Here is a 26819-nt window from a genome sequence, read left to right as displayed (position 1 = left end):
AGTGGAGCACGCCTTTAATCCCAGCACTCAGGAAAGAGACAGGCAGATCTCCGTGAGTTCAACCTAGTCTACAGAGTTCTAGGACAGCCAAGGCTACACAGAAAAACCCTGTTTTGAAAAACAAGTTAAATAAATAAATAACTTTTCTCTTGCATTTATGAGACAGTTCAACATGAATTCAATCCCCAGATTCCTCCACACACACTTATGCTCACAACACACAAGTGCACACAGACAACACACAAAGAGTAGAATAATAAGTCTTATCTTCTCTTATTTTTTAAGCATAAACATGAGCTACCATGAGCACTAATACCATTTCTTCAATGATTGTTTTGGGGGATTGGGTTCACTACAAAACCCTGACTGTCCTGGAACTCGCTAAGTAGACACGATCTTCCTGTTCTGCCTCCCAAGTGCTGAGATAACAGTCACATGGCACTGTGCCTGGCTCATTCACAAAGTCTAAAGGAAAGAACTGAGCAGAGATAATGACGTTACCCACAGGAGACAGTGATATAGTGTCTGGTTCACAGACTGTAGTAAAGTCTCCCGAGGCTGAGGCAGAAACATCCTTTGAGCTAAGAACTGGCCAGTCTATGCAACACAGCAAGGCCCCCTAAGATACCAACAACTTCGATGAACGCACAGATACTGATCCACCGTTTTTATGTGTGGCTATAAATATTAATGAAGGCCATGAGTATCTCCATGCTCACGAAAGCAAAGCTAATAAACTTAGCAGAGTAGAAAAGGAACTAGGCTAAGAAGAAATGGGTTCACTGGAAGAGGGAGACACAAAAAGCAATGGGGGATTAAATATGGTGAGAATACATTATATGTTCATATGTAATTGTCAAAAAATCATTTTTAGAATTTCAAGAGTTTAATTTTCAAAAATTATGACAGAAATTCTAAACGGCCAGTTCAGCCCTGTATCTATCCACCAGGAATCTCCCATGCAGAAGCATGCTTTGTGTGTGGTCTGCTGAGACACACAACGTGACAGACAGATGTCATACAGAATAGATACAGTAAAAGAGAGGCCGACCCACCTAGGTGAGGGAACAGGTCTGCGTCCAGCTGATGCTTTTGGGTGCACAGTTTCACCAGTCTCTGCAGTCGGCTTATACAGGACAAGTGTGGAGAGAAGGCGGTGGCTTTCATGAGGATTCGGTCAGTCCTGGGGACATCTGAGATGGGAGCCCGACTGGATGGAAGGAGGGACAGAGGCCTCTTGTTAGAGGCCTGCCTTGTTTGTGCTATAGAGTGTGTGGTGGGGGCCACTCCCTGCATTGGTAGGCTGGTGTTCTGAGGCTGAGGTGACTTGCAGACTGAACCCTGCGGTGGCGCTGGAGGCGTTACAGAAGTGGAGAGAGGTGACAAGTGGGCGTGCTGCTGTGGAGGTGCAGGAGGGGTGCTAAAGTGCTCTTGATGAACTTTCAAAATCTCTGTCTCTCTCTGGCGCTGCCGGTTCTGAGCCAACTTGCTCTGCAACTTCTTTCTCACGGCCACCCCTTTCTTTAGGTCATCGTCTTCCTCATTGAAAGCAAAGGGATCTTCGAGCTCCGTTTCCAGGTAGTGGAGAGGGACTCTTGACCCAGGTGGAGAGAGGGACATGCTATCCAGTCCATTGGGCATCTTCAAGGCCAGCGTAGGCACTGTCAGGCTAAACGCCATGGCATCCATCTGGTGCCTGACCTTCACCTCATCTACCGGATCATTCTTTTTCTTCCGCTCTTTTTTCGGGATAAAGCCAAGTACCTGCAAGTGGCTGTTGCAGTACCTGTAACAGTGGACACACATGAGAGAATGCTCTTCATATACATATATAAACACACATACTACAGAATCCAAATCCTAATATACACATATATAAACATACTACAGAATCTAGATCCTAATATACTACACATCAGACGGCCAGGCCAGGTGTGGTAGCACAGGCCTCTAATCTTAGCACTTGGAAGGTGTAAGAGGATCAGGAGTTCAAAGCTAGTTTGTAGACCCTTGTTCTTAATCCCAGCACTCCAGAGGCAGAGGCGGGTGAATCTCTGAGTTTGAGGCCTGGTCTACAGAGTGAGTTCCAGGGCAGCCAGGGCTACATAAAGAAACCCTGTCTTCAAAAATCAACAAAACAAAGTTCTAGCGAGAAATATGGCAGCACAGCCTGTAATACTAACACTTAGTTAGGTAGGAGACCATAAGTTCAAAATTAGCCTGGGCCACACAGCAAGACACTAGCTCAAAAGATAAAATGGAAAAGGCAACTCTCATTCCTCTCCAGCTGTCTCCAACTGAGGACCATGTCACTCTGATAATGCACAGTGTGGTCTGCTCGAGTGTAGAGGCCAGCAGACAACAGCAGGTCTGCCCCTGGTGAGCAGCTGGACAGCTGTGCTTGTCTGTGCTCAGAGAACACCAAGAGCTCATCCACAGTCTGAAGATCACCTCAAAGTCTCTTGTGGAAAAAACATTACATTCCAAAGCTACCTAAGTTCCTGAGTTACCAAGGTCATGTAACATAACCCTGATATGTGCCACCCACACTCACACCCAAACACACAGCACACTCACACCCACCAAACACACACCCGGTCACACACACCAAACACACACACAGCACACTCACACCCACACCAAACACACCGAGTCACACACAGCACACACTCACACACAAACACACCCAGTCACACACATACAGCACACTTACACCCATCAGTCACATACCAAACACACACAGCACACTCATACCCATACACCAAACACACCCACACACTCACAAACACATACACATTGACACCACACACTGATACACACCACACACACCCACACCCACACACAGGAGCAGGGATGGCATGGTTAGTGGAATGAGCATTTCAGTAGGCAGAGACGTAAGAACATAGACTGCCCCCTGCAGCCCAGCTGAAGTAGGCACTGAAATAAAGCCCTTGATTCAGATTACTCCACTACATCTACAAAACTGAATCTGCCCACTTCCCCAGGGGAAACTGACCAAGTTGGGGTTTGAAATTAAATTAAAGCTCATGATGACTTCCCCAACGGGCAGACTACCTTTGTAACTTAGATACCATGAATGATACAGACCTGTACATAATGAGAAAACATAGACCTGTTATACCAATTAACCATCCTGAAAATCTGTCAAGAGTCTGTGGAACAGAATATTCTCTAATCCATATTCTTCATGTTCCCACAGCACGTTAACAAGTGTGCCATCAAAATATACCCCACACTTAAGTCAATTTGGAAAATTATGGCTTAACCAAAATGACATAGTAATTTTGTTGTTGCCTGCTTCTGCTGAAAAAATTCTCAAAGAATTATGGACAACAGCATGTAGCTCCAAGAGGGAGATACACCCTCCTGGAGTCGGTCAGTGTTCCCCAAAACTATCTGAAGAAGGAACCCGTTACTGAAGCAAGCAAGTGACATCTCCACACAACACTGGGCAGACCCCACATATATTCTACACTGAACAGAGCCCTAAGACTGGGTAGTAAGGGGAGCAGTGTTAGGAAAAACTAGTAACTAAGAAGTTAAGAAGAATGAACAATACCAGTACTGGTGTACCAGCCTTTAATCTAAGCACTTGTGAGGGAGAGAGAGGCAAAAGGACCAGGAGTTCAGTCACTTTCCTCAATACAGGTAGTTCAAGCCCAGTCTGGGGGACTTGAACCACAGAATCAAACATAACAGTCAAAGAGGGAGACACAGCAGTCACACACTAACAAGTCCAGCTGCTCAGAATACCAAGGGAGGAGGACAACAAGTTCAAGGCCAGCCTGGGATGTGTAGCAAGAATTTTATCTCAAAATAAAAAAGGGCTCAGTGATTAAGAGCACTAGCTGTTCTTCCAGAGGACCCAGGTTCAGTTCCCAGCACCCACATGGCAGCTCACAGCTGTTCTGTAACTCCAGTTCAGAATGGTAAGGCAGGATTTTATATTCAGGGAGAAGGAGATGGCTAGCAGATAAGAGTGTTCACTACTCAGTCACGAGGGACAGGGTCCAGATCCAAACACCAACGCTGAACAGCCCACAAATGCCTACCTCATCAATCAACCATTTCCCCAGGTAGAATGTCAAATCTGTGTTTGCGTATTTACTTTAAATGTTGTGCAGAACTAAACCTTCTAGTTCAGTCAGGAAAAATTTTGCCTCTTTAAGAGAAGCAGCTCAAGTCAGGTGATGGTGGCACACGCCTTTAATCCCAGCACTCAGGAGGCAGAGGCAGGGGGATCTCTGTGTGTTTGAGGCCAGCCTGGTCTAGAGTGAGTTCCAGGACAGCCAGGATTACACAAGAGAAACCCTGTCTCAAAAGACCAAAAAAAAAAAAAAAAAAAAAAAAAGGCAGGGCTCTCTTCTGATCTCAAAAAGGAAGCCAAGGAGAAGAGATGCCATGAATGATAACCAAAACTGAACACTACATACAGCGACGCATTTACAGTAGCCCCTGAGTGACCCAGAGAGGGTTGGTATTGGATTCGGGGTGAGGGATCAGCCCTCAGTCCCCGAGAACCACGCACATATTAAGGAGCTCAGTGTTTTCTTCCTTGTAAGCACCTGTTTTTGAATTTTAGGCTCTGCAATCTGAAATTCTAAAAGAGAACCCCAAATCGCCTCTCTATGAGCTCACTCTGGTGGACTCCCACTGAAAATAAAAAATACTCATGACAGCAGGTGGATCACTGGGAGTTCGAGGCCAGCCTGATCCACAAACGCTAGTTCTGTAACAGGCTCCAACGCTACAGAAACGCTATCTCGCAAAACCAAAAAAAAAAAAAAAAAAAAAAAACCAACAACAACAAACAAAACTTATGACATAAGCAATGTACAGGTTTTTTGGCCAGTTTATGCAGGTTAACATTTGTTTACTTTAACAAGGACAACACATAACCACAGAGGGAGTGTGTGTAAATTTTCTACCCTAACAAAGTATCTAAAACCGTGTTCCAAAACTATCACTGTGACCTGGAGAATGGAAAGAAGGGAAGGACCATAGGTGAAAGTATTTTTCCTAAGACTGTAAAAGATAATCAATTACAACCCATTTCTTAAAAATAGCACACTGTAGCCAGGCGGTGGTGGTGCACACCTTTAATCTCAGCACTTGAGAGCCAAAGGCAGGCAGATCTCTGAGTTCAAGGACAGCCTGGTCTACAGAGTGAGTTCCAGAACAGCCAGGGATATATATAAAAAAAAACCCTGTCTAGAAAAAAATAGAATTAAACAAACAAAAAGCACAATGTAAAGGAGAGAAAAAAAATAGCACAATGTTCTTAATAAATTCACAAATTCTAGTGGCAAAAGTCTGCCCTTAAAGTGAAAATACAGTCAGAAATCCAATAATTAAGTGGGGGAGTGAGGTAGGGCATCTAGCAGAGTCCCAGAGGCTCTTGCAGTAGCAAAGGCCTCTGGGCACAGGGGTGCAGCTTTGAGAGTTGCAGTTATCTGTCCCCTCCTGGCCCGTCTTTCCTCAACTGTGGCGCTTTCCTAAGGAGCCAGTGTAATAATCTGTCCTGTCCCTTTAAGAAACAAGCCCCGCTTTGGGGGGGGGGGGGGAGCAATCCCTCCCTCCACCATCTGCTGAGGCAGGCAGATCTTCATTCCTGCTTGCAGGAGTCTCTCTTTTTCTGGCTCCCTCTCTATGAGGCAGCTTTGGTCCCACTTCTTCCCTTCCCTCCCTTCTGTTTCTCTCTGCTTCTCTCTCTCTCTCTCTCTCTCTCTCTCTCCTTTTCCCCTTCCACAACTCACTAAATCTCACTCTCTCTCCTCCCCTTCCATAGCCCACTAAGTAAATATCCAACCTCACTCTGCATGGCGTGCCTATCCATGACTCTGTCTCTCACCCGCCACGTGGCTCCTTGCCCGGGAGACCTGAAGCATGGTCTCATGGCGTGCCCATCTGTCTCTCCTGGTGGGACTGGCTGCCCCATTGAGGTTTCTCACCCATCACGCGGCTTCCTACCTGAGACTTGTGGCCTGCTGCAGCCACTCAGGCCTGGGACTGGCTGCTCCCCACTGCACCGCTTAGGGACCTGCAGCGTTTCTGCCACTGCAGCCACTTGGGGATCTGCAGCATTTTTACTTTTACCATGACAGCCAGCCCGACCCTAAATGAAACTCTTTCCATTGTAGCTGATGCCTGTCCCTATGTCCCACCTATGCCGATCTCCAAGGCACCCCAGTGACCTAACATGGGTCTCTGCTTCCAGGAGGACCATTGCTTTTGGGGTGACTTCAGCACTGCCTCCTCAGCCAGATTCCCATCGTCATTCTGTAATAGTGGTCTCAGGAACGGTACCCTGAAGCCAAATCCCTTCCTCCTATTCGAGTGCTGCCTACCACTCTGGGGAGAGGAGAAGAAAACAATTGGGGATCTGTCCTCCACCAAGGTAGAAAATAGTTCATTTGCTAAGGCGCAAAGCAAACCAACGAAGACCCTTAATGGAAGGTGTGATAGGCCCTTCTCAGACTCAGTCCTTGACACACCCTGCTCCAGCTGTCTGGCTGAGTGAGGTGAGGACAACAGAGACCACAGCTGTCCGAGTCCCTGCTCCATCACCAGAGCTGGCTCAGGCCTGGCCCATCATGAAGTCTGGTGGACTGATCACTCCTCCCTCAGGCTGCAGAACTACTGACCAATGCTTCTTAAAGTCTCTCTTGAATCCTAGGCTTAGCTCTGTGTGGTCAGTATCTGGGCCAAGAGGTTCCACATACTGTATGTGGTAAATTGTGAGGTGCATCTCCCCGAGACAGGAGACCCAGAAGGACACCAGTGTCTTGGCAAGAGTCTGAAGAACAGGAAACGGTATCCTCCCGGGGCTGAGGGACTGACTTTTGGTGACAGAACGGTTCTCCCACACCCACCAGAACGGGGCCACAAGCATCTGCAGCAGTGGAGCAATGGGCTAAAGTTCTCAGTGCTTAACTCTCAGTGTAAGCAACCACCTATGAGAGACATCTGCCACAGTAGACAGGGTCAGGCTACAAATGAGACCCACCCCACACCGCACCCATGACCAGAATCTCCAGGGACTAAATGGCTTCCCCGAGCCTCCAGAGTGCTTTGTTCTCTGACACTCTGTGGCACTATCTTGTGACATTTAAGATAATAAGGATTAGCTTTTCTCTGATTCTAAAAATAACTGTTGGGGGCTGGAGAGATGGCTCAGCGGTTAAGAGCACTGACTCTTCTTCCAGAGGTCATGAGTTCAATTCCGAGCAACCACATGGTGGCTCACAACCATCTGTAATGAGATCTGGTGCCCTCTTCTGGGGTACAGGTACACATGCAGGCAGAATACTGTATACATAATACATAAATGAATAAATCTTTTAAAAAAATAATTGTTAAAATTCAAAAATGCTAGAAAAATATAAAGAGGATAATTAAGTTATTTTTTTAAAAAGTGAAAATTCAATTTCATAAATATAATGCACGTGGGACTCTTTACTCATAAAAGGCCACATCAGAAAACATTGTCAGTCACGACTTCTATATCTGTTATGGAGCAAATCTAATGAATGTTTCATTATTTTAAGTTCTTCCCCAACTATTACATCTTTTATTACCTTTCATGCAGGCACTTTTCCCCCAAACCCAAATCAATACTGATGGTAGCACTTAGCCAGTTCCTACGCTGTGGCAGCCAGTGGGCAAAAAGGCCAGCAGTTCCTTAAGTGGCCACCCACCAAACAGAGCTGCACTTCAAGAGTTAGCAGCAGTTTTCGGAAGGGGGGAGAAAGACACTCTTAAATGTCTAGAAGTCTATGAAATCAATAAAAGAAGAAAATACCCAGACATACTTTAAAAGACCCTTAAAATGTACTGCTCCGCTTAAAAAAAAATTGTTCTTTCTTACCCCCAGAAGTACTCCAAAGTTTCCTTGGACAGTTCCAGGACTCAACAACTGAAATTTAACACACTGAAAAGAAACAGTATCAGAGAGACAAAATTCCAAGACTGTTAATGACCCACGCCCAGCCCCAAGGTGGTTCTTACCTACGATCCTCTGATTTGGGAATGGGGTTGGTACAGCGCTGGCTGTTATACTTGGCCACATATTCACATTGCTTGAAGGGGGCGGTCTTGTCTTCCAGAACGTGTCTGATACAGAAAGCGTAACCGTTGAGTCGCCGCTGCTTGCACAGTTTGGGGCTATATGAGCACAAGGGCTTATTGTCAACCTCAGAGAAGTGTATATGTTTCCCTTCATACATCACGTGACTCTATTCCTTGTGAACATCAGCTAAAAGGCCACCACAAAAAAGAAACCCAAATGATAAACAAATCAGAGACTGTAAAGCCGACTCAAGGAGAGAATTTCACTGAGGGACTTGTGGCCTCTAGCCATACCTGATTTTAAATCTTCTGCACCACAGCAATATGAAGAGAGCCCAGGGGACCACAGTTTGGAGTGCTCTCATTCAAAAGGAAGCAGATTGTCTACAAAACATCAAAGGCCTCATTAACACAGAGATAAACAAAGTAAGCTCATCCAAAACATTAGTATGTGCCCGCCACCCTTCCTAAAGTGATGGAATGACTAGAATTTAATATTAAGTATGAGATCCAACAGGAACCAAATTATATTTACTCTGTGACGAGCTCAAAGTGGCTCCGAGTTAGAGCCTCTTCCACCAGCTAACACCAGAGTCTGTCTATACCTGTAATTTCAGCACTTGAAGGTGGCAGAAGGACCCGGAGTTCCAGGTCATCCTCAGCTACACAGTAAATTTGAGTTAGTCTGGGCCACATAAGTGAGGAGAGGGTGGGCGATGGTAACACACACCTTTAATCCCAGCACTTGGGAAGCAGAGGTCTTTGTGAGTTCGAGGCCAGTCTGGTCTACAGTGTGAGTTCTAGGATAGCCAGAACTGTTACACAGAGAAACCCTGTCCCAAAAATCCAAAAAAGTGAGGGGATGGGGGAAGAGTGGGAGCTGTAGAAATGGCTCAGCAGTTAAGAGCAATAGCTGTTTTGCCAGAGAACCTGGGTTCAATTCCCAGCACCCAAAGGATGGCTTACAGCCATCTCTAACTCCAGCCCCAGGTCTCCACTAGGCACCCATGTGGTGCACTGACATACATGCAATCAAAATACCAAACACTTAGCCGGGCGGTGGTGGCACACGCCTTTAATCCCAGCACTTGGGAGGCAGAGGCAGGCGGATCTCTGTGAGTTCAAGACCAGCCTGGTCTACAAGAGCTAGTTCCAGGACAGGCTCCAAAGCTACAGAGAAACCCTGTCTCGAAAAACAAAAACAAACAAACAAACAAAAAAAATACCAAACACGTAAAAAAAGGGAAAAATTTCAAAAATAGTTTTACTTCATTTTTGCTACACTGACAAAATGTTTAGCAATTTGTTAAAAAATGTTTCTATGAAATACAAAACAGAGCTGTTTATGGCATCACACACCTATAACCCCAGCATTTGGAAAGGTGAAGCAGGTGGTTTTCTTTTGAGTTCAAGATCAGCCTGTTCTATATAGAGTTCTATGACCTGAGTTCAGTCCTCCAGACCAACACAGTGAAAGGGAAAGAACTGACTCCCGCTCAAGTTCTCTTCTGATCTCCACACCTGTCCATGGCAAGAAGCAACACAAAATAAAGAAATAAATGTAATAAAAATAAAAGAGAAGGAGGATGGGAGGTGGGGAAGGCAGTAAGGTATCTGGGGTGTGGGGGAGAGGTAAAAGCACCTGCTGCACAAGCCTGGCTACCCATGTTCCCCAAGTCAATCCTTGGAACCCACATAAAAGTAGGGGGAGAGAACTGACCCCCAGAGTTGTCCTGACCTCCACATACATGCTGTAGCATGCATGCCACACGTACACCACATACACAATGATGAAAGTGAATAAAGCTTCTAAGTCAGGCATGATGGTGTTCACCTGTGAGCTCTCAGCTCTTGTGGAGTAGAGGCCAGAAGAACGGGAGTTCAAGACCAGCTTAGACTACATGAGAAATGGTTGGGGAGTTGGCTCAGTGGATAGAGCACTGGCTACACAAGTATGAGGAAGATATCTAGAAGCCAGACAGATACAAAGTGAGTGTGACAACCTACAATTGGATGGCAGACAGGGTATCTGGGCAAGCTGGCTAGTGAGACCAGCAGTATAGGTGAGCTCTAGCTCAACTGAGAGTCTGCCCCAGCATATAAGGTGGAAATCAATGGAGGAGGACACCTGACATCAGCCTAGCACACACACACACACACAACACATGCCCAAAAGAAAAAGTTAATTAACACACACACGTACCTAAAATAGAACAAATTTTGCTTTTAAAAGATGTTATTTGGGGGCTGACAAGGTGACTCAGTGGACCAAACCTGACTATTTGAGTTCAGTCCCAAGGACCCACATGGTGGGAGGAGAAAACCAGTTCCTGAAAATGGTTCCCTGATCTCCACATACCCACCAGGGCACTCACACATGAACACACACACACACACACACACACACACACACACACACACACACAATGTAACCCTACTTCCTTTCTAATATTCTGTCTGCCACACCTGTTCCATCCAAACCTGAATTTCTTGAGGCCAAGCATTAGTCACTCAACCACATCTACACCACACACTTCAGTGCTCAACAGTCAGTCACAAGCACCACCCACATCTACACCATGCACTTCAGTGTTCTCAACAGTCAGTCAACAGTCAGTCAACAGTCAGTCACAAGCACCAACCACATCTACACCACGCACTTCACTGCTCAACAGTCAGTCACAAGCACCCACAAAGACCCAATGTAACAACCTCACCAGGGGGTAGCGTGCTAGTTGAGCTCTGGTTCAGTCCCCAGCACTACATGAAAATAAGCATGGTGAGATAGGCTTGCAAACCCCAGGCCTTTGCCTGAAATCGCAGCACTCTGGAGTTCAAGGTTATGAGAGCCTACCTCAAAAGAAAAAAGAAACAAACAAGCTCCCAGGCTGCCAGAGCAGTTCAGTGGCCGTCAAACAAATGTTCACCATGTGCAAGTCCAAGGCTAACTCCCCAGAAACCAGAAAAGAAGCTGGAGGGAAGAGCGAAGAGACAACAGAGTGCAGGAGGGCACACTAATGGACAGGAACTACACAGATGTCTGAGGCTCAAGTCCAAACTCTACCATGTACTATGCTATCTTGAACAAATCATTTCCACACATCTGTGAATCAGGGATAACAGTAGCTATAACATCACTAGGTTCTAAGGATCCAAGGATCACATAGACTGAGCTTAGGACCATCGCTAGTACATGGTAAGCTCTGGAGAAACAGAAGTTATTCACAGATGCTAACTGTACGGCATGTTACTGTCTTTTCTCCTGCCAGCGATAGTAAGAGATGCTATATGATCCTGGAGAAGAACATTCGTCACACAGAAGGATCAAATGCAGACTAAAAGTCCTATACAGTCTATAACAATGAAGTGGACCTATTTTGCAGAGTCAGGGTATCAGACTTCACAAAGACAAAGAAAAGCCTAAAGTATTGTTATAGTTAATAAAACTGTACGCACTAATAGACATAACCACACACAAATGCACAGCAAAAATAAGAGCTTTTTCTTTTTCATCTTATTAGGGCAAAATAAAGAACTGAAGTAAAATATATTTAGTTGCCCCTAAAATGAGGATGCAGTCCAGGCAGAACAGGAAAAAGGCTGCAGAGTCAATCCCTAACAGAGTGAAAGAAAACAAATGGGGGGGGGGGGAGTCAACCAATCGGTGTCAGGGGCTGGCATAAGTCAGACATGCTGCTGGTCCACACCAGCATTCAGGAGGCAGAGGCAGGAGGGACAGAAGTTGTCACCGGCTAGCCTGGCAGGCAGAAGACTCTGCCCTAAAAGTCTGGGCACCTAAGACAACACATATGAAAACCCATCTTTGATGTTTACATTCTGTGCCACTTGTCCGTCACTGGGTCTTTGATGGAATTAATTCAAGTCTATTTGAAGATCTACTGTTGATGTTTTTTTTTTAAGTTACCCTTGGGGCTGGTGAGATGGCTCAGTGGGTAGAAAGAATGAACTCTTGCAAGGCGTCCTCTGGCATCCACATTTGCGCAGTGGCACATGTGTTTCCACTCACAAATACACACACAATAAGTGTAATTTTTGTTTTAATTTTTAAGAAATATCTTGGTCTGGAGAGATGGCTCAGAGGTTAAAGCTGCTTTTCCAGAGGTCCTGAGTTCCATTTCCAGCAACCACATGGTGGTTCACAACCTTCTATAATGAGATCTGGTGCCCTCTTCTATTGTGCAGGCATACATGCAGACAGGACACTGTATATATAGTAAATAAATAAATCTTTAAAAGAAAGTATCTTAGCTGGGCAGCACTGACGCACACCTTTAATCCCAGCACTCAGGAGGCAGAGGCAGGTGGATCTCTGTGAGTTTGAGGTTAGCCTTGTCTAAAAAGCTAGTTCCAAGATAGCCAGAGCTACACACAGAAATCCAACCTCAAAAATCCAATGTGTGTGCATACATATATATGTATGTATTATGTATCTTACATATAAGTTCGTTTTTTTAAAAAACTTATTTCTGGTTATTTCCATGGCCAACATGATGGTTCAGTGGATAAAGCACCTCCTACACAAATCTGAAGACCTGAGTTTAAATCCCCCAAAAAGCCAGATACACTGGGTAGTGGTGACACACACCTTTAATTCCAGCACTCAGGAGGCAGAGGCAGGTGGATCTCTGTGAACCAGGGCTACACAGAAAAACCCTGCCTTGAAAAACCAAAAATAAATAAATAAATAGATAGATAAATAAATAAAATCTGTGTGGTAAAATATATCTTAATGGAACAGTGAGTTGAGTGGGCTCACAGGGGCAAAGTTCTTGGGGCTGCCAAACCCGACTACCTGACTTCAATCCCCAGGACCACACCCACTCATATATACACATAGTTACAGGAATATTTTAATATGCCATAACAATAAAAATCATAAAATATTTATAATGCAAACAAATTTGTTTACAACACAATTACTTTATAATAAATATCTATTTTCTAATTTCATCTTATTTCGTTTTGATTTTTGAGAGAGGGTCACAGATAGCCCATTCTGGTGTGGTAATTCTCTAAGTAATGAAGGATGACCTTGAACTTCTGATCCCAAGTGTTGTGACTGGCTAAGGTTTTCAAAAACTGTCTCTTTACCCCCCACCCCCACCCCGGGCCTGCTCTTCCAAAGGTCCTGAGTTCAATTCCCAGCGACCACATGGTGGCTCACAACCATTTGTAATGAGGTCTGGTGCCCTCTTCTGGCCTGCAGGCATACACACAGACAGAATATTGTATACATAATAAATAAATATTTAAAAAAAAAAAGAGTTAATAACGGGCTGGAGAGATGGCTTAGAGGTTAAAAGCATTGACTGTTCTTCCAAAGGTCCTGAGTTCAATTCCCAGCAACCACATGATGGCTCATAACCTTCTGTAATCAGATCTGGTGCCCTCTTCTGGCCTGCAAGTATACATGCAGGCAGAAAACTGTATACACAATAAATAAAGTTAAAAAAAAAGAGTTAATAAGAAGCCTGAGCTAATGGGCCAGTCAGTTTATAGTTGATGTAGATCTCTGTATGGTTTCTTTGGGACTTAACGATTGTGATTACGGGAACCCGGCAGGACAGAAACCCCAACAACATTCTATTTAAATTAAAAAGTACTAAATTGGTACTTCACAAAGTCTATATAATTATTTCTATATAGTCACAGTCAAACACCAAAGAATGTTGCATAAACTGGAAGCTTTGCAGTTTTTGAATGGTTGGCGGGACTGTAATTTGGTGGCATAATACTTGCCTGGGTTATTCAGAGCCCTAGGTTCAATCCAAGCCTGACAAAGAGGGCAGGGGTAGAAAATCTATTAGATTTTCTAATTCATAATGACAAAAAGTTAAAACTAAGCTCTATTGTTTCATATAAAACAAAACAAAAAAAAACTTCTTAAAAAAGCTGGGGGAAGTGGGGACAGAGGTGGTTCAAGCCTTTGATCCTAACACCCAGGAAGCAGAGGTAGAAGGATCTCCAAATTCAAGGCCAGCCTGGTCTACAAAGCCAGTTCCAGCACAGCCAGGGTGGACACAGAGAAACCCTGCCTTGAAAAAACAAAAACAACAACAACAAAAAAAACAAACAAATTGGGCGTGGTGGCGCATACCTGTCATCCCAGCAGCAGGTAGGTGGTGGCAGGAGGATCCAGGGATTATAGCAGCCTGTACACAGCAAGTCGGAGGCACTCCTGGGCTAGGAGACCCTGCCTCAAAATACTCATCAATCAATCACTAACAGATCTAATGGCCATCATCTTTAGCTATGGAAAACTTTCTTCAAATTTAAAGAGATCCTGTGGGTTCCAGGTTTACATAGCTAGTTCAAGGCCACCTGAGGTTATCTGCTGAGACCATGCCTCAAAAATAAATAACTTAAATTCTAAAAGTGAAGAATATAAAGAGACCTCTGCTACTCCAAGGAAGGAATGTAAGGTAACGAAGAATCCAACACTGAAAATGCACAAAGAGCTGCTGCTGAGAACAGTCACCTTCCACAACAGAAGTGAGAAACGGGGGCTACAGTACAAATGTTTGTTTTTATCTTCAAGTTGCCAGGCATGCTTGACTACCTGAATCAAAGCAGGAAGGTCACAAATTCACATGCCAACCTGGGCTACTCAGTTGAGTTCAAGGCCAGCCAGGACTATTTATGTCTCAAAACAACATAAAAAGTCCTTTTTGATACTATATTATAATATTAATTATATCTAGATACAGACATTATCTATATAAAGAACACTGTCAGAGTTCTTTCTTGGAAACACAGAAGAAAGCACACATAGCAGTTAGGAGGTGGGCAAGCATTTGGGAATACAGCCACAAAACATGACAAGAGTTCCAGGCCAGCCTGGTCTACAAAGCATGTCCAGGACACCCTGGTCTACAGAGTGAGCTCCAGAACAGCCTGGGCTACACAGAGACTCTGTCTCAAAATACAAACAACAAAAAAATCTGAACACTATTTATTCTCTTCAGGACATGTGGCCCTCTCCAAGTCACTGCCGTTCTTTAATTCTGCTTCAAAACTGTGCTTTCTTCAGGGCCCCAGCATCTTTCTCCAGTTGCCACGGTAATTCTATATTCCACCTCCTTTAAAGCACAGAGACCTACCACTGTACGCTATTCTCTTACACTGGAATGAATGCGAACTCTCGGAATGTCAGTTTTCTTTTCTTTTCTTTTCTTTTCTTTTCTTTTTTTTTTTGGGGGGGGGGGTTCAAGACAAGGTTTTTCTGTAGCTTTGGAGCCTGTCCTGGAACTAGCTCTTGTAGACCAGGCTGGCCTCGAACTTACAGACATCCACCTGCCTCTGCCTCCTGAGTGCTGGGATTGAAGGCGTGCGCCACCACCGCCCGGCTGGAATGTCAGTTTTCTAACAAATTAATGCAAATGAGAACATTTACTTATCCAGGTGCAGCCACGGCCAAACCAGTCTCTACTCAGACTTCAGGGTCTTCTTTTACTTCATCTTCTAGAAATAAATTTAAATGGCTCGAGAGATGGCCCAGCAGTTAAGAGCACTGGCTGTTTTCCTAGAGGACCCAGGTTCAATTCCCAGCACCGACATGGCAGCTTGCAACTGTCTGTAACTCCAGTTCCAGGGCATCTAACATCTTCACACAGATACAGATGTAAAATACCAATGCTCATTAAAACAATTTAAAAAGTAATAAAATAAAATGAATTTGAATGTAATTTGAACAAGAAAAAATAAAATAAATCTAGGTAATTTAAAATATACTAATTTTTAAAACCCAAAGTCCACACATCAGTGTAAAATGTAGTAAAATTTGAAGACAAAAATATATCAACTGATATGACTGAAAGAGAAAACTGCCCTTCTCCCAAAAACACAGTCATAACAAGTGCGTGCGAGCCATCAGATACCCAGCGTGTGCCCAAGACTCCTCAAAAGGCACGTGTACAGATAAATTCACATTATGAGTTTAAATTAAATGGCCTTACCTGACTTAGGAGAAAGGTTAAGAGCAGTTTATGCAGCAGAGAAATCACTCATTGCCTCTGGAAGGACCAGGGATGGGGCTCAAATCCGGTCAATTTTCTCATCTGTAAAGGGAAGATAATTGTATGTACCCATTGAGTTGCTTAGCAGAATTAAATTAGGTATTTCAAGAACCCATGCTTAGCATGGTACCCAGCACATAGTAATCACTTAATGCTAACTGCTATTCGAAGCAGTAAGTGGTAGTTTATTAGTATTATCATTTTCATCTCCAGTCTGCAGGGCGAAAATGCCCTCTTCCAGCTGCTAGTGGTTTTCTGAACGGTGCAGTGTAATTCTCCACTAATTCAGGCTTGAGTTACAGAATACACTGAGAGGTTTCTCCTGCAAACCACAGTAGAAACTATACCCAAACCTGCTTTCTACATCTGTAAAGAGCACTTGGGGTTGATTTTCTTTGGATAGAAAACACTAACAGAGGCCAGGCCTGGTGGCACTTAAGAGGCAGAGGCAGGTGCCTCTCTGTGAATTTAAGGCCAGCCTGGTCTACACAGTGAAACTGTCTCAAAAAAAGAAAACTAGCAAGTGGAACGGTGTCTGGGGCTTGGGGCACTGCTTCTTCCCTACACGTGGAGAGCTCAGGTTTGATTCCCTAGTAACTCTGGAGCACACGCGCGCGCGCGCGCGCACACACACGCACACACACACACGCGCACACACACACACACGGCTGATTTGATTAGAATAGCCACCAGTGCCAATTAATAATTCCTTACAACAAATGCTTGCTGGATGCCGGCCCCGACTGCTGCAGGACCAGAAAGGAGAAAAAGTAAGTTGTGACTGAACTCAGACCCTTCTTTCTAAGAATCCGAGACTAATGGCTCTTCCACTACTGAGTCCATCCACTTTCCCCCTCCTTCTCTTACTAGAATTCTCTGGAGCACGTGACACTGGAGACCACTGTCTCTTGGAAATGGTCTCTCCTGGCCTCAGCCAGTAGTCTAGTGTCCCCCGCCTTCCCACCCAGCAGGCACTGCTGGCCAAGCTTCTTTATTTACTTTATAGTGGCCCTTGATGAAAGGCCAATGGGGCAGATGTGGGCTACAAGCAGACTTCAGCAAACTGCTCTTCTGAAGGCTCCAAGTCAAACAAGTTTCAGCAAGTTACTGAATTAAAAAAAAAAAAAAAAAGGCAGACCTCACAGGGTGTGGTGGCTCACACCTGTAATCTACAACATTAGAGAGGTTGAGGCAGGAGGATTGCTGTAAATTCAAGTCTGTGAATTCCAGGTCACCTAGAACTAGTGTGAAATACTGTCTCAAAAAAGAAAACAAGCTGGGTGGGAGAATGGCTACAAGTTCAAGGCCATCCTTCCTTCCTTAATTCTTTCTTTCTTTTTTCTTTCCTTCTTTCTTTTGATTTTTCGAGACAAGGTTTCTCAGAAGCTATGGAGTCAGTCCTGGAACACGCTCTGTAGACCACCAGACTGGCCTCGAACTCAGGAGATCCTCCTGCCTCTGTCTCCTGAGTGTTGGGATTAAAGGCGTGCACCACCACTGCCCAACTGAGACCTTTTTTTAATACAACAAAGAAACTAAAAACTGATATCCAGTCCTACATCCAGACCTTCCAAGTTCTCAGGATTTAAAATTCTCACAGATTTTAACATTTTCAGGCCAGCAGTGGTTGAAATTTCTAAACATTCAAGATCAAATTACTTTATAATCTGTTCTATCTATAAAGTCACCAAGTTACACACAAAAGTATAAGGCACACAGAGCATTTCCAGGGCACTTATTGCCATTTTTAATGTGCATCTGACTCCAGGATTTCAAACCCGTGTACAGACTGTCCATGTACACAAATCTGTTTTCCAGATTTCCAGACAGTCGCTATCAAAGCTGCCTACTCCTACCATCCACCCCGCCAGCACCTCCACACAGCCACACTTCTGAGGCCTCTTACCCTCTAAGTGGCCTTAGCCACAGCCTGTTCTCTGGCTCACAGCCACCGTAGTTCAAACCCTCTGTCTTCTGGGGAGCTACCGTACTGGAATTCCATACAGTCTTGCCCCCCTTTATTTTACCCACTACTCCAATCTACTATATTTTAAGTAATATACTTGACCAAAGACTCTAAGGTCTTACAAGTTTTTAAAAAACCCATACTCCTTACCCCAACAGAGAAACTTGAGTCTCCACTAACTCTCCACTCCCCAGGTCCAAGGCCACAAAGAGCCACAATTTGCAACACAGAACGCTCTTTTGTCCCTAGGCATTTATTCAGACTTGCAGTCCCACCTCCTGAAATACCTAACTCCTCCCATTTGCTTAGGGCAGAAACCTCTGAAGCAAAGCCCTCCCTACCTACCAATGCCAGAGTAGAAAAATAGGTTTCCCTCCTCCAGTTTTACCTATTTTGTATCATTCAATGTTGTAAATATCAGTTTTCTAAGTTTTCTTCTCCACCAGACTAAAATTCTGTGGTGGGGAGAAGAGGAGGAAGAGCTACCTAGAGCTATGGCTTGGTTGCTTGGTAGAGTTGCTCACCAACAGTGCCACAAGTCCTGGGTTCAATGATCAATAAACAGCACCTCAGAAATAATGGTTGTACGCCTAAATCTCTGCTCTGCAGGTTCCAAAGTTCAAGGTCATACTTCTTGTGCCGGGAGACTCTGTCTTCCTTTTTAACAAGGAAACAAGCAAACTAACAGAAAGTTTTGTATTGTCTGGCGAGGTGCAGACACAAGACAGTTGATCTGTTAAAGGAATAAATGACACAGAAGTCAATGAGCCTGTCACCTCCTCAGGTCACTCCAGAATAATCCTACCAAGGCCACAAACTACCCAGGCCCTCAAAGCCACTAAAGGAACTCTAAATCTTAAGGGCAGACAGGCAGGAATGGAGGATGTCAAAGCCCTGTGTTCAGTGGCCAGTACCACAAGAAAATGAAAAGAAATTACCCAGGCAGCGGTGGTGCACTCGGGAAGCAGAGAATCTCTGTGAGTTTGAGGCCAGCCTGGTCTACAGCGCTCTGTAGCTCCAGCACAGGCTCCAAAGCTACAGGGAAACCTGTCTTGGAAAAAACGAAGCAAACCAGCCTCACGCCTGCTCCTTCACCACTCTAAGGGCCAAAGCTTTGTTTTCCACAGCAGTACTACAGAACAGGTGACATCAGTGCTTAGCTCACCGATGGAGAAACTGAGACAAAGCCTCACTCTGGCCCTAAACACAGCTCTGGCTGACATTAAACTCATGATTCTCCTGTCTCAGCCTCCAAAGTTTACAGGTAAGCTACAAGTTCCAGCCTGAAGCTAAGATGATTAATTAAGTCACTTTTAGGGAGCTGGAGAGATGGCTCAGCAGTTAAGAGCATATGCTGCTCTTTCAGAGGACCCAGGTTCAATTCCTAGCACCCAATGGCAGCTCACAAATGCCTGTAACTCTAAGATCGGACACTTCACACAGACATACATGCAGGCAAAACGCCATATGCACATAAAATATAAACTTGTAAAAATAAAATCAATTTTTAAAATATTTTTATTTCTAGTCATGAGTATGTATGGTCTGTGTGGGTTTGCACACCTCTGGAGCGTCTGAGCCCCAGAATCTGAAGTTACAGTCATGAGCAATCAAATGTCCTGCTGAGAGAAGAGCAGCAGCACTCTTAAGCACTGAGCCATCTCTGCAGCCCCGCTTTATTCTGATGTGTCTACGTGTGGACATACGAATGCGTGAGTGCTGGTGCTCTCGGGAGTCCAGGAGGGCATGGGGTCACCTGCAGCAGGCCATTGGGAGCCACCCCTGTGGGTGCTGGGAACCAAACAGTTCTCTGCAAGAGCAGCAAAGGCTCTTCAACACTGAACAATCTCTCCAGCTGCCTTTAAAGTAACAGTAGTAATTATTGCTGTTGTTATTATTATTATAAAAAAAAAAGTTCTCCCATGGACCCTAGAACTCACTATATACACTAGACTGGGCTCAAATGCAGAGATCCACCAGCCTCTGCCTCCCTAGGATTAAGTGTGTGCCACCATTCCCAGCTTAGTGTTCCTTTTTATTTGAATAATAACATTAGTTTGAGAGGTTGCCAGAATGGCTCAGCTGGTGAAGGCACTTGTTGCCAATCCTGACGGTCTGAGCTAAGTCTGTGGGTCCCCCACTTTGTGGAATCAGAAAATTTGACTCCTGTAAGTTGTCTTCTAACCCCCACATGCATAAACACACACACACACACATACACACACACACACAAAAAAATACAATTACATTAAAAATATTCATTTTAATTATAAGGTTTCATATCACTAGGATTAAAGGCCAATTCGATTCTAAAGCCCAAACTTTGAGCCAATACAAAAGTACGTAACTGTTACCTGCAGGGGTCCAAGCTTAAGCTGTCTGCACCTCACACAGGACCAGAAGGCACTAAAATGCTACCATCCTGAGCAGGACGGATAGAGCTGCTCTCCAAATCTAGTATGAGTATGTACTATTTTTAGTAAGGGAAAAAGCAAACAAACAAGATGTTACTTAGATGGTGTTACTAAAGAACATAGGGTAGGCTAGAAAAAGCATCTAATCCTTATAGCAAGGAATTTTATTTCCCTGTCCTGTTAAAGAAACCAAAGATTAAGAAGCAACGGGACCGGAGCAGAGCACAACACAAAGCCCACTCCAACCACACACAACTGGACGATGGCAGGATACACAGAGCCCACCAAAGAAGGAGGTCTTCCAGAGAGGATGGGTGAGTGTTAGCTGTAGAGTCAGGCTGGCCTTGAACCTGAGCTCCTCTGGGCCTGCAAGGGTCAGGTTGTGAGACCCTATCTCCAAAATAAATATAAATAAATAAGGTAAATCACATTATGTGAAAGAACTAGAATCAAGTGGTCTGTCACCTTAAATCGGGGAGGAGAAGCAGGAGGCAAAACATTTTAACTTAGGTTTCTCCCAAATCTCAAAATGGCCAGGAGCACTGTCTAAAACCAGCCTTCATGGGCCTCTGGAATACGCTCACGGCTGACGCAGTGAGAAGCCGACTCTTGGGCCACTTTGAGAACACAGCTGGCTTCACCATACTCTACAGCCCTGAGCCAGTCTCACCTACTGCTTTGCAAAGGATCAGGTGCGGAAAGAAGCTGTCTTTAGACACAAATGGCCAGGCTGTCTAAAATCCCCAAACTGAGATACTGGGAGCTAGCCCAAAAGATCTTAGCGAAAGGGAAAGAAAGTGTTTGGCTAAACTAACACTTTTAAGAGCTCACACTTCAGACTGTCTATCTAAATACAAATTTTCTATCCTCTAAACTTAGCAGCCATGGGAGCCAGACTGAGGGCTCAGAAGTCAAGAGCGTGAGTTGCTCTGTCAGGTGACCCAGGGTTCATCCTCAGCACAAGCAACTGGAACTCCAGTTCCAGGGGATCTGACATCCTCTTCTGGCCTCCTCAAGTACAACACCCACATGGTGCACAGGCACACCTGCAGGCAAAACACCCTAACACAAAAATAAAATAAAATTTTAAAAATAGCAGCAATATGATTTTCTGGAAAGAAAAAAATGGAGATGGGTTCCTCAAATTTCTTTATGAAATCTTTCAGAGAAAAGAAAAGTTGAGTTATAAATTAAACATCTACTTTTTAAACAAAACAACTCATAGTGAAAAAGACAGTCCTTTTTCAATTAAAATAATTCAGCATGTTCCCAGAAAGTCTCTTATTAGTTTGAAATAAAATTAACTTTGAAGACAACAAATCAACCATTTCTTTAGGAATAAAACAGCCCATGAATGGGTTACAACAAGGAATTAAAATGTTTGGGACAGGATGCAGGGGGGGGGGGGAACCATCAAACTTTCAGTATTTGTGCATATATAGTTTCTGAAAGTCTAAAGAATACGAAGCTGAAGATAAGCACCAAATACATGGATCTCTCAGTTTGAGGCCAGTCGGGTCTAAGAGGGAGTTCTAGGACTACAGAGACACCCTGTCTCGAAAAACAAACAGCACAACAAATGAACACAAAAACATATTACAAAATAGTAAGACTTCCTTCGACTTTTAAAATATCCTGGGAAAGGGGGACTGAGAATGAGTTTTTTTCTATACGGTTTGCTCTAAAAGTAAGGGCCATAACAGGAATAATGGCTTTGCTATACACATACATGAAATGCCCTAGTCAATAAGCAATTTCAATTAATCAATAACGTAAAACGACCATTACATGTAATTTGCATTTTAATACCAAATCCATTCCATCTTCAAATATCAAGACTTTCATAGGCACAAGTCTAAATGGCTGGCCGTCTAACACTGAGAAAACAGAGCTCTGTTTTAGCCAGACAAAAGCCAAGGATCCTTGGTAAGAACCATGTAAGGAGCCTCACTGTGATGCCTGAGAGAAGTCAGACCAAGTCATGAATTACCCCGGGGCTTCTACAATTGACAGGCAGTTTTTCTCTACCACTGAGTGATCAGAACATGGACTGCCTCTGCCAGCAATCTCCAACCTGCAAACACACACACACACACACACCACTGACCCAAGCTCTACTAATAAAGGGGTCAAATGAACTCGCCACACATGCCCACGATGGGGCTGGGGGTGGCCAGGGCCATGCACGCTGCAATTTCAACACTAAACAACAACCAGAAAGGTGGTCAGCTGTAGCCCAGCCTATCCTTGAAAAGTAGGAAATCTAGATTTTGAAATTTAAGTTTACTACATGAAAGAAAAAAAGAAGGGAAAGAAAGTTTCAGAGTTGATGGCACCAAAACCAGAACCAAAACCGAGTTCGTTTATAGGGTAGGCCAAAGTCAAAGTCTATGTTCAGTTCACAGGGCTCCTCCGCAGACCCCTGAGCTGGAGCAACCACAGCTTTCGGTGTCTTAAAAACCCCCTTCTCTCTAATCGTAGACAGACGTCTAAGGGCATCACACGAGGCTAAACAGTTACTATGAGAACAAACCAATCACGGCTCCTTAAACTGCAGGTAGACCTTGCTTCAAAAGCCGCCCTGCCCTCCAGTTCCTTCCTCCCAATTTTGAATGCTCTGCAACGCCTGTCAGCGAGGTGCCCCCCCCCCATGGCTTCAGTTTCTGAGTTGGTTTTACCGGACGGTGACCAAATCAGAAGGGGAATCTCCTACAACTGGGGGGCCGGGGGCTGCTCCGAAGCCTGCCTGTCCCCCTCGGTCCCCCTCGCCCTGACAGTTTGCTCTCTTCTGCCCGGAGCTGTCCAGAAAGGAGGCATTGGGAGACCCAGAGGAGTCCGGGGGGGAGGGGGGGAAGGTGGGAGTGATAAATGAACAAGTAACACCCCCACGGCTGTTCCGTGGGGTACGGGACTTCAAAAAGTGGGGGAGGCCGGCGGGCAAAGACTGTGCAGTGGAAACAGCACCTGAACCTCCCTCCCTCCCTTCCCACCCCCCCAAAGCCCAGTCACTAACTAACAACGCTACGAAAAACCCCTGGAAAACTTTTCCAAACCGGAAGAGAAGGCTTCTCCCCGGGCCTGCGAGCTCGTGGGGGAACGGGCTGGAGTTGGCAGCCCCGAGGGGGGACCGCGGGGAGTGGGGTGGGGCGCGGGCGAGGGGTGCAGGGGCGGAGTACCTCGAATGGACGGGAACTGGCGGAGAGTTTCGGGCCAGCCGAGGGCTCTCCCGCACGGCCTCGGGGGGGGGGGTCCCCGGCGCTAGGACCGGGGCTCCCCGGAGAGCAGCAACCCCCAATCCGGGCCTACAAGGAAACTTTCCGGGCCGCGGCTGCACCTGACTTCTCGCCGCCCCTCCACCCCACGCCCGCCAGGCCGCCCGCCCCGCCCCGGCCAGGCCGTCCGGAGCGCCGCCGAGGGGGGGGGGGGAGATAAATAAACCCCTCAGTTACCGGGATCCCGGGCCCGTCCGTCCGCCTGCGCGACGCTCGGGGCCGGGGGCGGCCGCACACTCTGCCGCCCGGGTCCCCGCCGCCCGGCCTTCCGCCCCGCGGGAGAGCCTGGGGCCGGCGCAGGATGCAGCCCGCCCCGCCGTCCGCCCGCCCGCCCTCCCGCCCCGAGGCCCCGGGGGGACCCAGGGGCGCGGGAGGCCTGTGGCGCGGGGGCAGGGCGCGGCCGCCGCGGGGCCCGAGGCCTAGGGCGCCCCCACCTCCCCCCACCTCCGCGGCGCTCCCCAGGCCCGGCCCGCGCAGGCCGCGCTCGGTCCGCCGCCGGAATCCCCGCCGTAGCCGCCCGCGGGCGTCCCCGAGGCCCCCAGTCCCCGGGCCCCTGCCACCCTAGCGCCGGCCCCACTCACCCTTTCATTCTCCGCCCGCGGCCTGGCGTGGGCCGGCGAATCCCCGGCCTCACGTAAGCGCGCTCGCCGCCCGCCCTGCCTGCGCGGCCCAGCCCGCCGCCCTACGGGAGCCCGGGGATGTGGGCCGGGCCTGGGGCCGCCTCTGCTTACCTTTCAGCTGCCTTTTTTTTTTTTCTGGTTTTTTTTTTTCTCCTCCTCCTCCCCCCCCTCTCCCCCGCCCTTCCCTCGACTGCGCTGACAGATCAGAGAGGCGCTGGCGGCGGACTAGGAAGCTCGGCTGCTACCGCTCTCGCCCTGGGCTTCAGCGGGAGCCTTTCCCTGTCGAACAAGAGGGGTGAGGATCATATTTTTATTTTGGGTCGGCGATCATTAGGGGGAAATCCCTGAATGTACTCTCCAGCCGAGAAGGCAGGGCTGCCCGGCTGCACTGGCAGGGGCAGCAGCCTCCTACAGCACCACTACAGGCACCGCGGGGACATGACACCACGCAGCGGTCCTCTGCCCTCCGAAACGACAACTTTCCTACCATCTTGGAGGCCGAGCAGAGAGGAGCTAAGGGGAAAAGTGCAACCGGCTGCGGATAAAGTACAAATCTCTACCTCTCCTCTCCGGAAAAAGTCCACACTCGCGGTCTACGCCGGCGCCTAGGGGGTCTGAAAAGCGGGGAAGAAAACAAGCAAGTTCATTTGCTCCGTGGGGGGGGGGGATGTTTCTGCACCTCTGATGGGAAGAAATCTTTACAAGACACAGGTTTTACGATATTATTGTTTTCCATTTTCATTTTTCCCCCGGTGGTGACAGTGGTAGCTTAATTTTTTTTTCTTCAGACTAATTATGATTTTTCTCTGTGGCAGGCCCAAGTTCCGTCTGTGGTGGTCAGTCTGTAAATTGGCACCTCAGAGACTTCAAGGTCACTTTATCGTATTTATTTTGTTGCCCGTTTATATTGTATGTGTGCGTGCTTATGTTTTCAGGTTACAGTTAAGATTTTGTGGTCTTGGTATCCACGAAACTGAGGGTGCTGCAAGTCAGTTGTAAAGAGATGTCTTTTGTCTTCTCTCAAAGCAATGTAAGTCAAACCTATTGACTGTCCAGAAAGACCTAAGATAGCTGTTTATTTTTTACAGTGCAAATAAAAGCACCGTGTATCCAAAGCGTCCTACAGCAGACCAAACCTGTGGTCTGTCTGCCCAAGAAGAAAGATTACTCCACTAAACCTAGCGGTAGACTGAAAGATGGTTTGGATTTTCTTGAAGTAAAATTATTTATTAAGAATTACATCTAGGATGTCATTTGCGTTACTTTCTTCAGTTTGTATAGGTAGTTTAACGTTCAGGTCTTCGGTGCATTAGGTACAGTTCTGTCTGCCTCTCTAACACAGAATTGAAGGTGCGTTTGTCTTCCTAGTGTTGAAATGTTCAGAACATCCAGTGTAGTGCCAGCCTGTTGAGTAACTTTATAGACTGCAGAGATGTCATGAATTTACTTTTGGTTTTTTGAGTCCGGGTTTCTCTGTAGCTTTGGAACCTGTCCTGGAACTAGCTCTTGTAGACCAGGCTGACCCCGAGCTCACAGAGATCCGCCTACCTCTGTCTCCAAGTGCTTAAAGTGATTAAAGGCATGCACCACCACCACCGGGCTATGAATTTACTTTTTTTTTTTTAGGTTCTGGGACTCAACACAAAACGAGGTGGACCTGGTCCATGACTTCATATTCTAATATCTCTGTCTCTGTCTCCCAACACCATCCCCGCCTGTCTGGTGACCAGCTGATTTCAATGAGCTGGACTGGAAAAAAGACAGTGACAAAGCAGGTGTGACTAGGTCAGACTGACAAGAGCCAGAGATGTCTTTTTTTTGATAGTTATTGAGTTCCACATTTTTCTCTGCTCCCCTCCCTGCCTCTCCTCCCACAAGGTCCCCATGCCCCCAATTTACTCAGGAGATCTTGTCTTTTTCTACTTTCTACTTCCCATGTAGATTAGATCTATGTAAGTCTCTCTTAGTGTCCTCATTGTTGTCTAAGTTCTCTGGGATCGTGGTTTGTAGGCTGGCTTTCTTTGCTTTATGTTTAAAAACCACTTATGAGTAAGTACATGTAATAATTGTTTTTCTGTGTCTGAGTTACCTCACTCAAAATAATGTTTTCTAGCTCCATCCATTTTCTTGCAAAATTAAAGCTGTCGTTATTTTTTTTCTGCCGTGTAGTACTCCATTGTATAAATGTCCCAAATTTTCCTTATCCATTCTCCGATAAAGGGGCATATAGGTTGTTTCCAGGTTCTGGCTATGACAAACAAACCTGCTATGAAGCCGGGCGGTGGTGGCGCTGGCCTTTAATCCCAGCACTCGGGAGGCAGAGGCAGGCGGATCTCTGTGAGTTCGAGGCCAGCCTGGTCTACAAGAGCTAGTTCCAGGACAGGTTCCAAAAACTACGGAGAAACCCTGTCTCGAAAAATCAA

At 46.0% G+C, this 26819-nt stretch overlaps 1 protein-coding gene and 1 long non-coding RNA gene across 10 annotated transcripts in view; one reads left to right on the top strand and one right to left on the bottom strand.

Moving 5' to 3' along the window:
* Positions 1–24606, bottom strand: part of Ino80d (INO80 complex subunit D) — a 60508-nt gene extending 35902 nt beyond the window's left edge. For 2 of the 9 annotated variants that reach the window (XR_007593983.1, XM_050154341.1), the window contains exons 1-5: positions 24358–24606; positions 16065–16166; positions 8383–8472; positions 8029–8184; positions 1056–1786 (exon numbers count right to left, since the gene is read on the bottom strand). Coding sequence is in view for 8 of the 9 variants with exons in the window: in XM_050154341.1 (XP_050010298.1) it covers positions 1056–1786; positions 8029–8184; positions 8383–8453 (958 nt within the window). In the remaining variant the exon portion in view is untranslated. The other 7 variants (XM_050154346.1, XM_050154344.1, XM_050154348.1 and 4 more) reach the window with 7 other exon arrangements.
* LOC126508879 (uncharacterized) lies at positions 24272–26467 on the top strand. The gene is made up of 2 exons (XR_007593984.1): positions 24272–24410; positions 24599–26467. It is a non-coding gene; the product is annotated as an uncharacterized lncRNA (long non-coding RNA).
* The last annotated feature ends 352 nt before the right edge of the window (positions 26468–26819 follow it).

This window comes from Alexandromys fortis, unplaced genomic scaffold (assembly GCF_014885135.2).
Source record: "Alexandromys fortis isolate MF-2015 unplaced genomic scaffold, M_Fortis_MF-2015_v1.1 scaffold_40, whole genome shotgun sequence".
In the NCBI taxonomy this organism is placed as follows: domain Eukaryota; kingdom Metazoa; phylum Chordata; class Mammalia; order Rodentia; family Cricetidae; genus Alexandromys; species Alexandromys fortis.
Note: the sequence above shows the minus strand (reverse complement) of the source record. Positions and strands in the feature narration are given on the sequence as shown.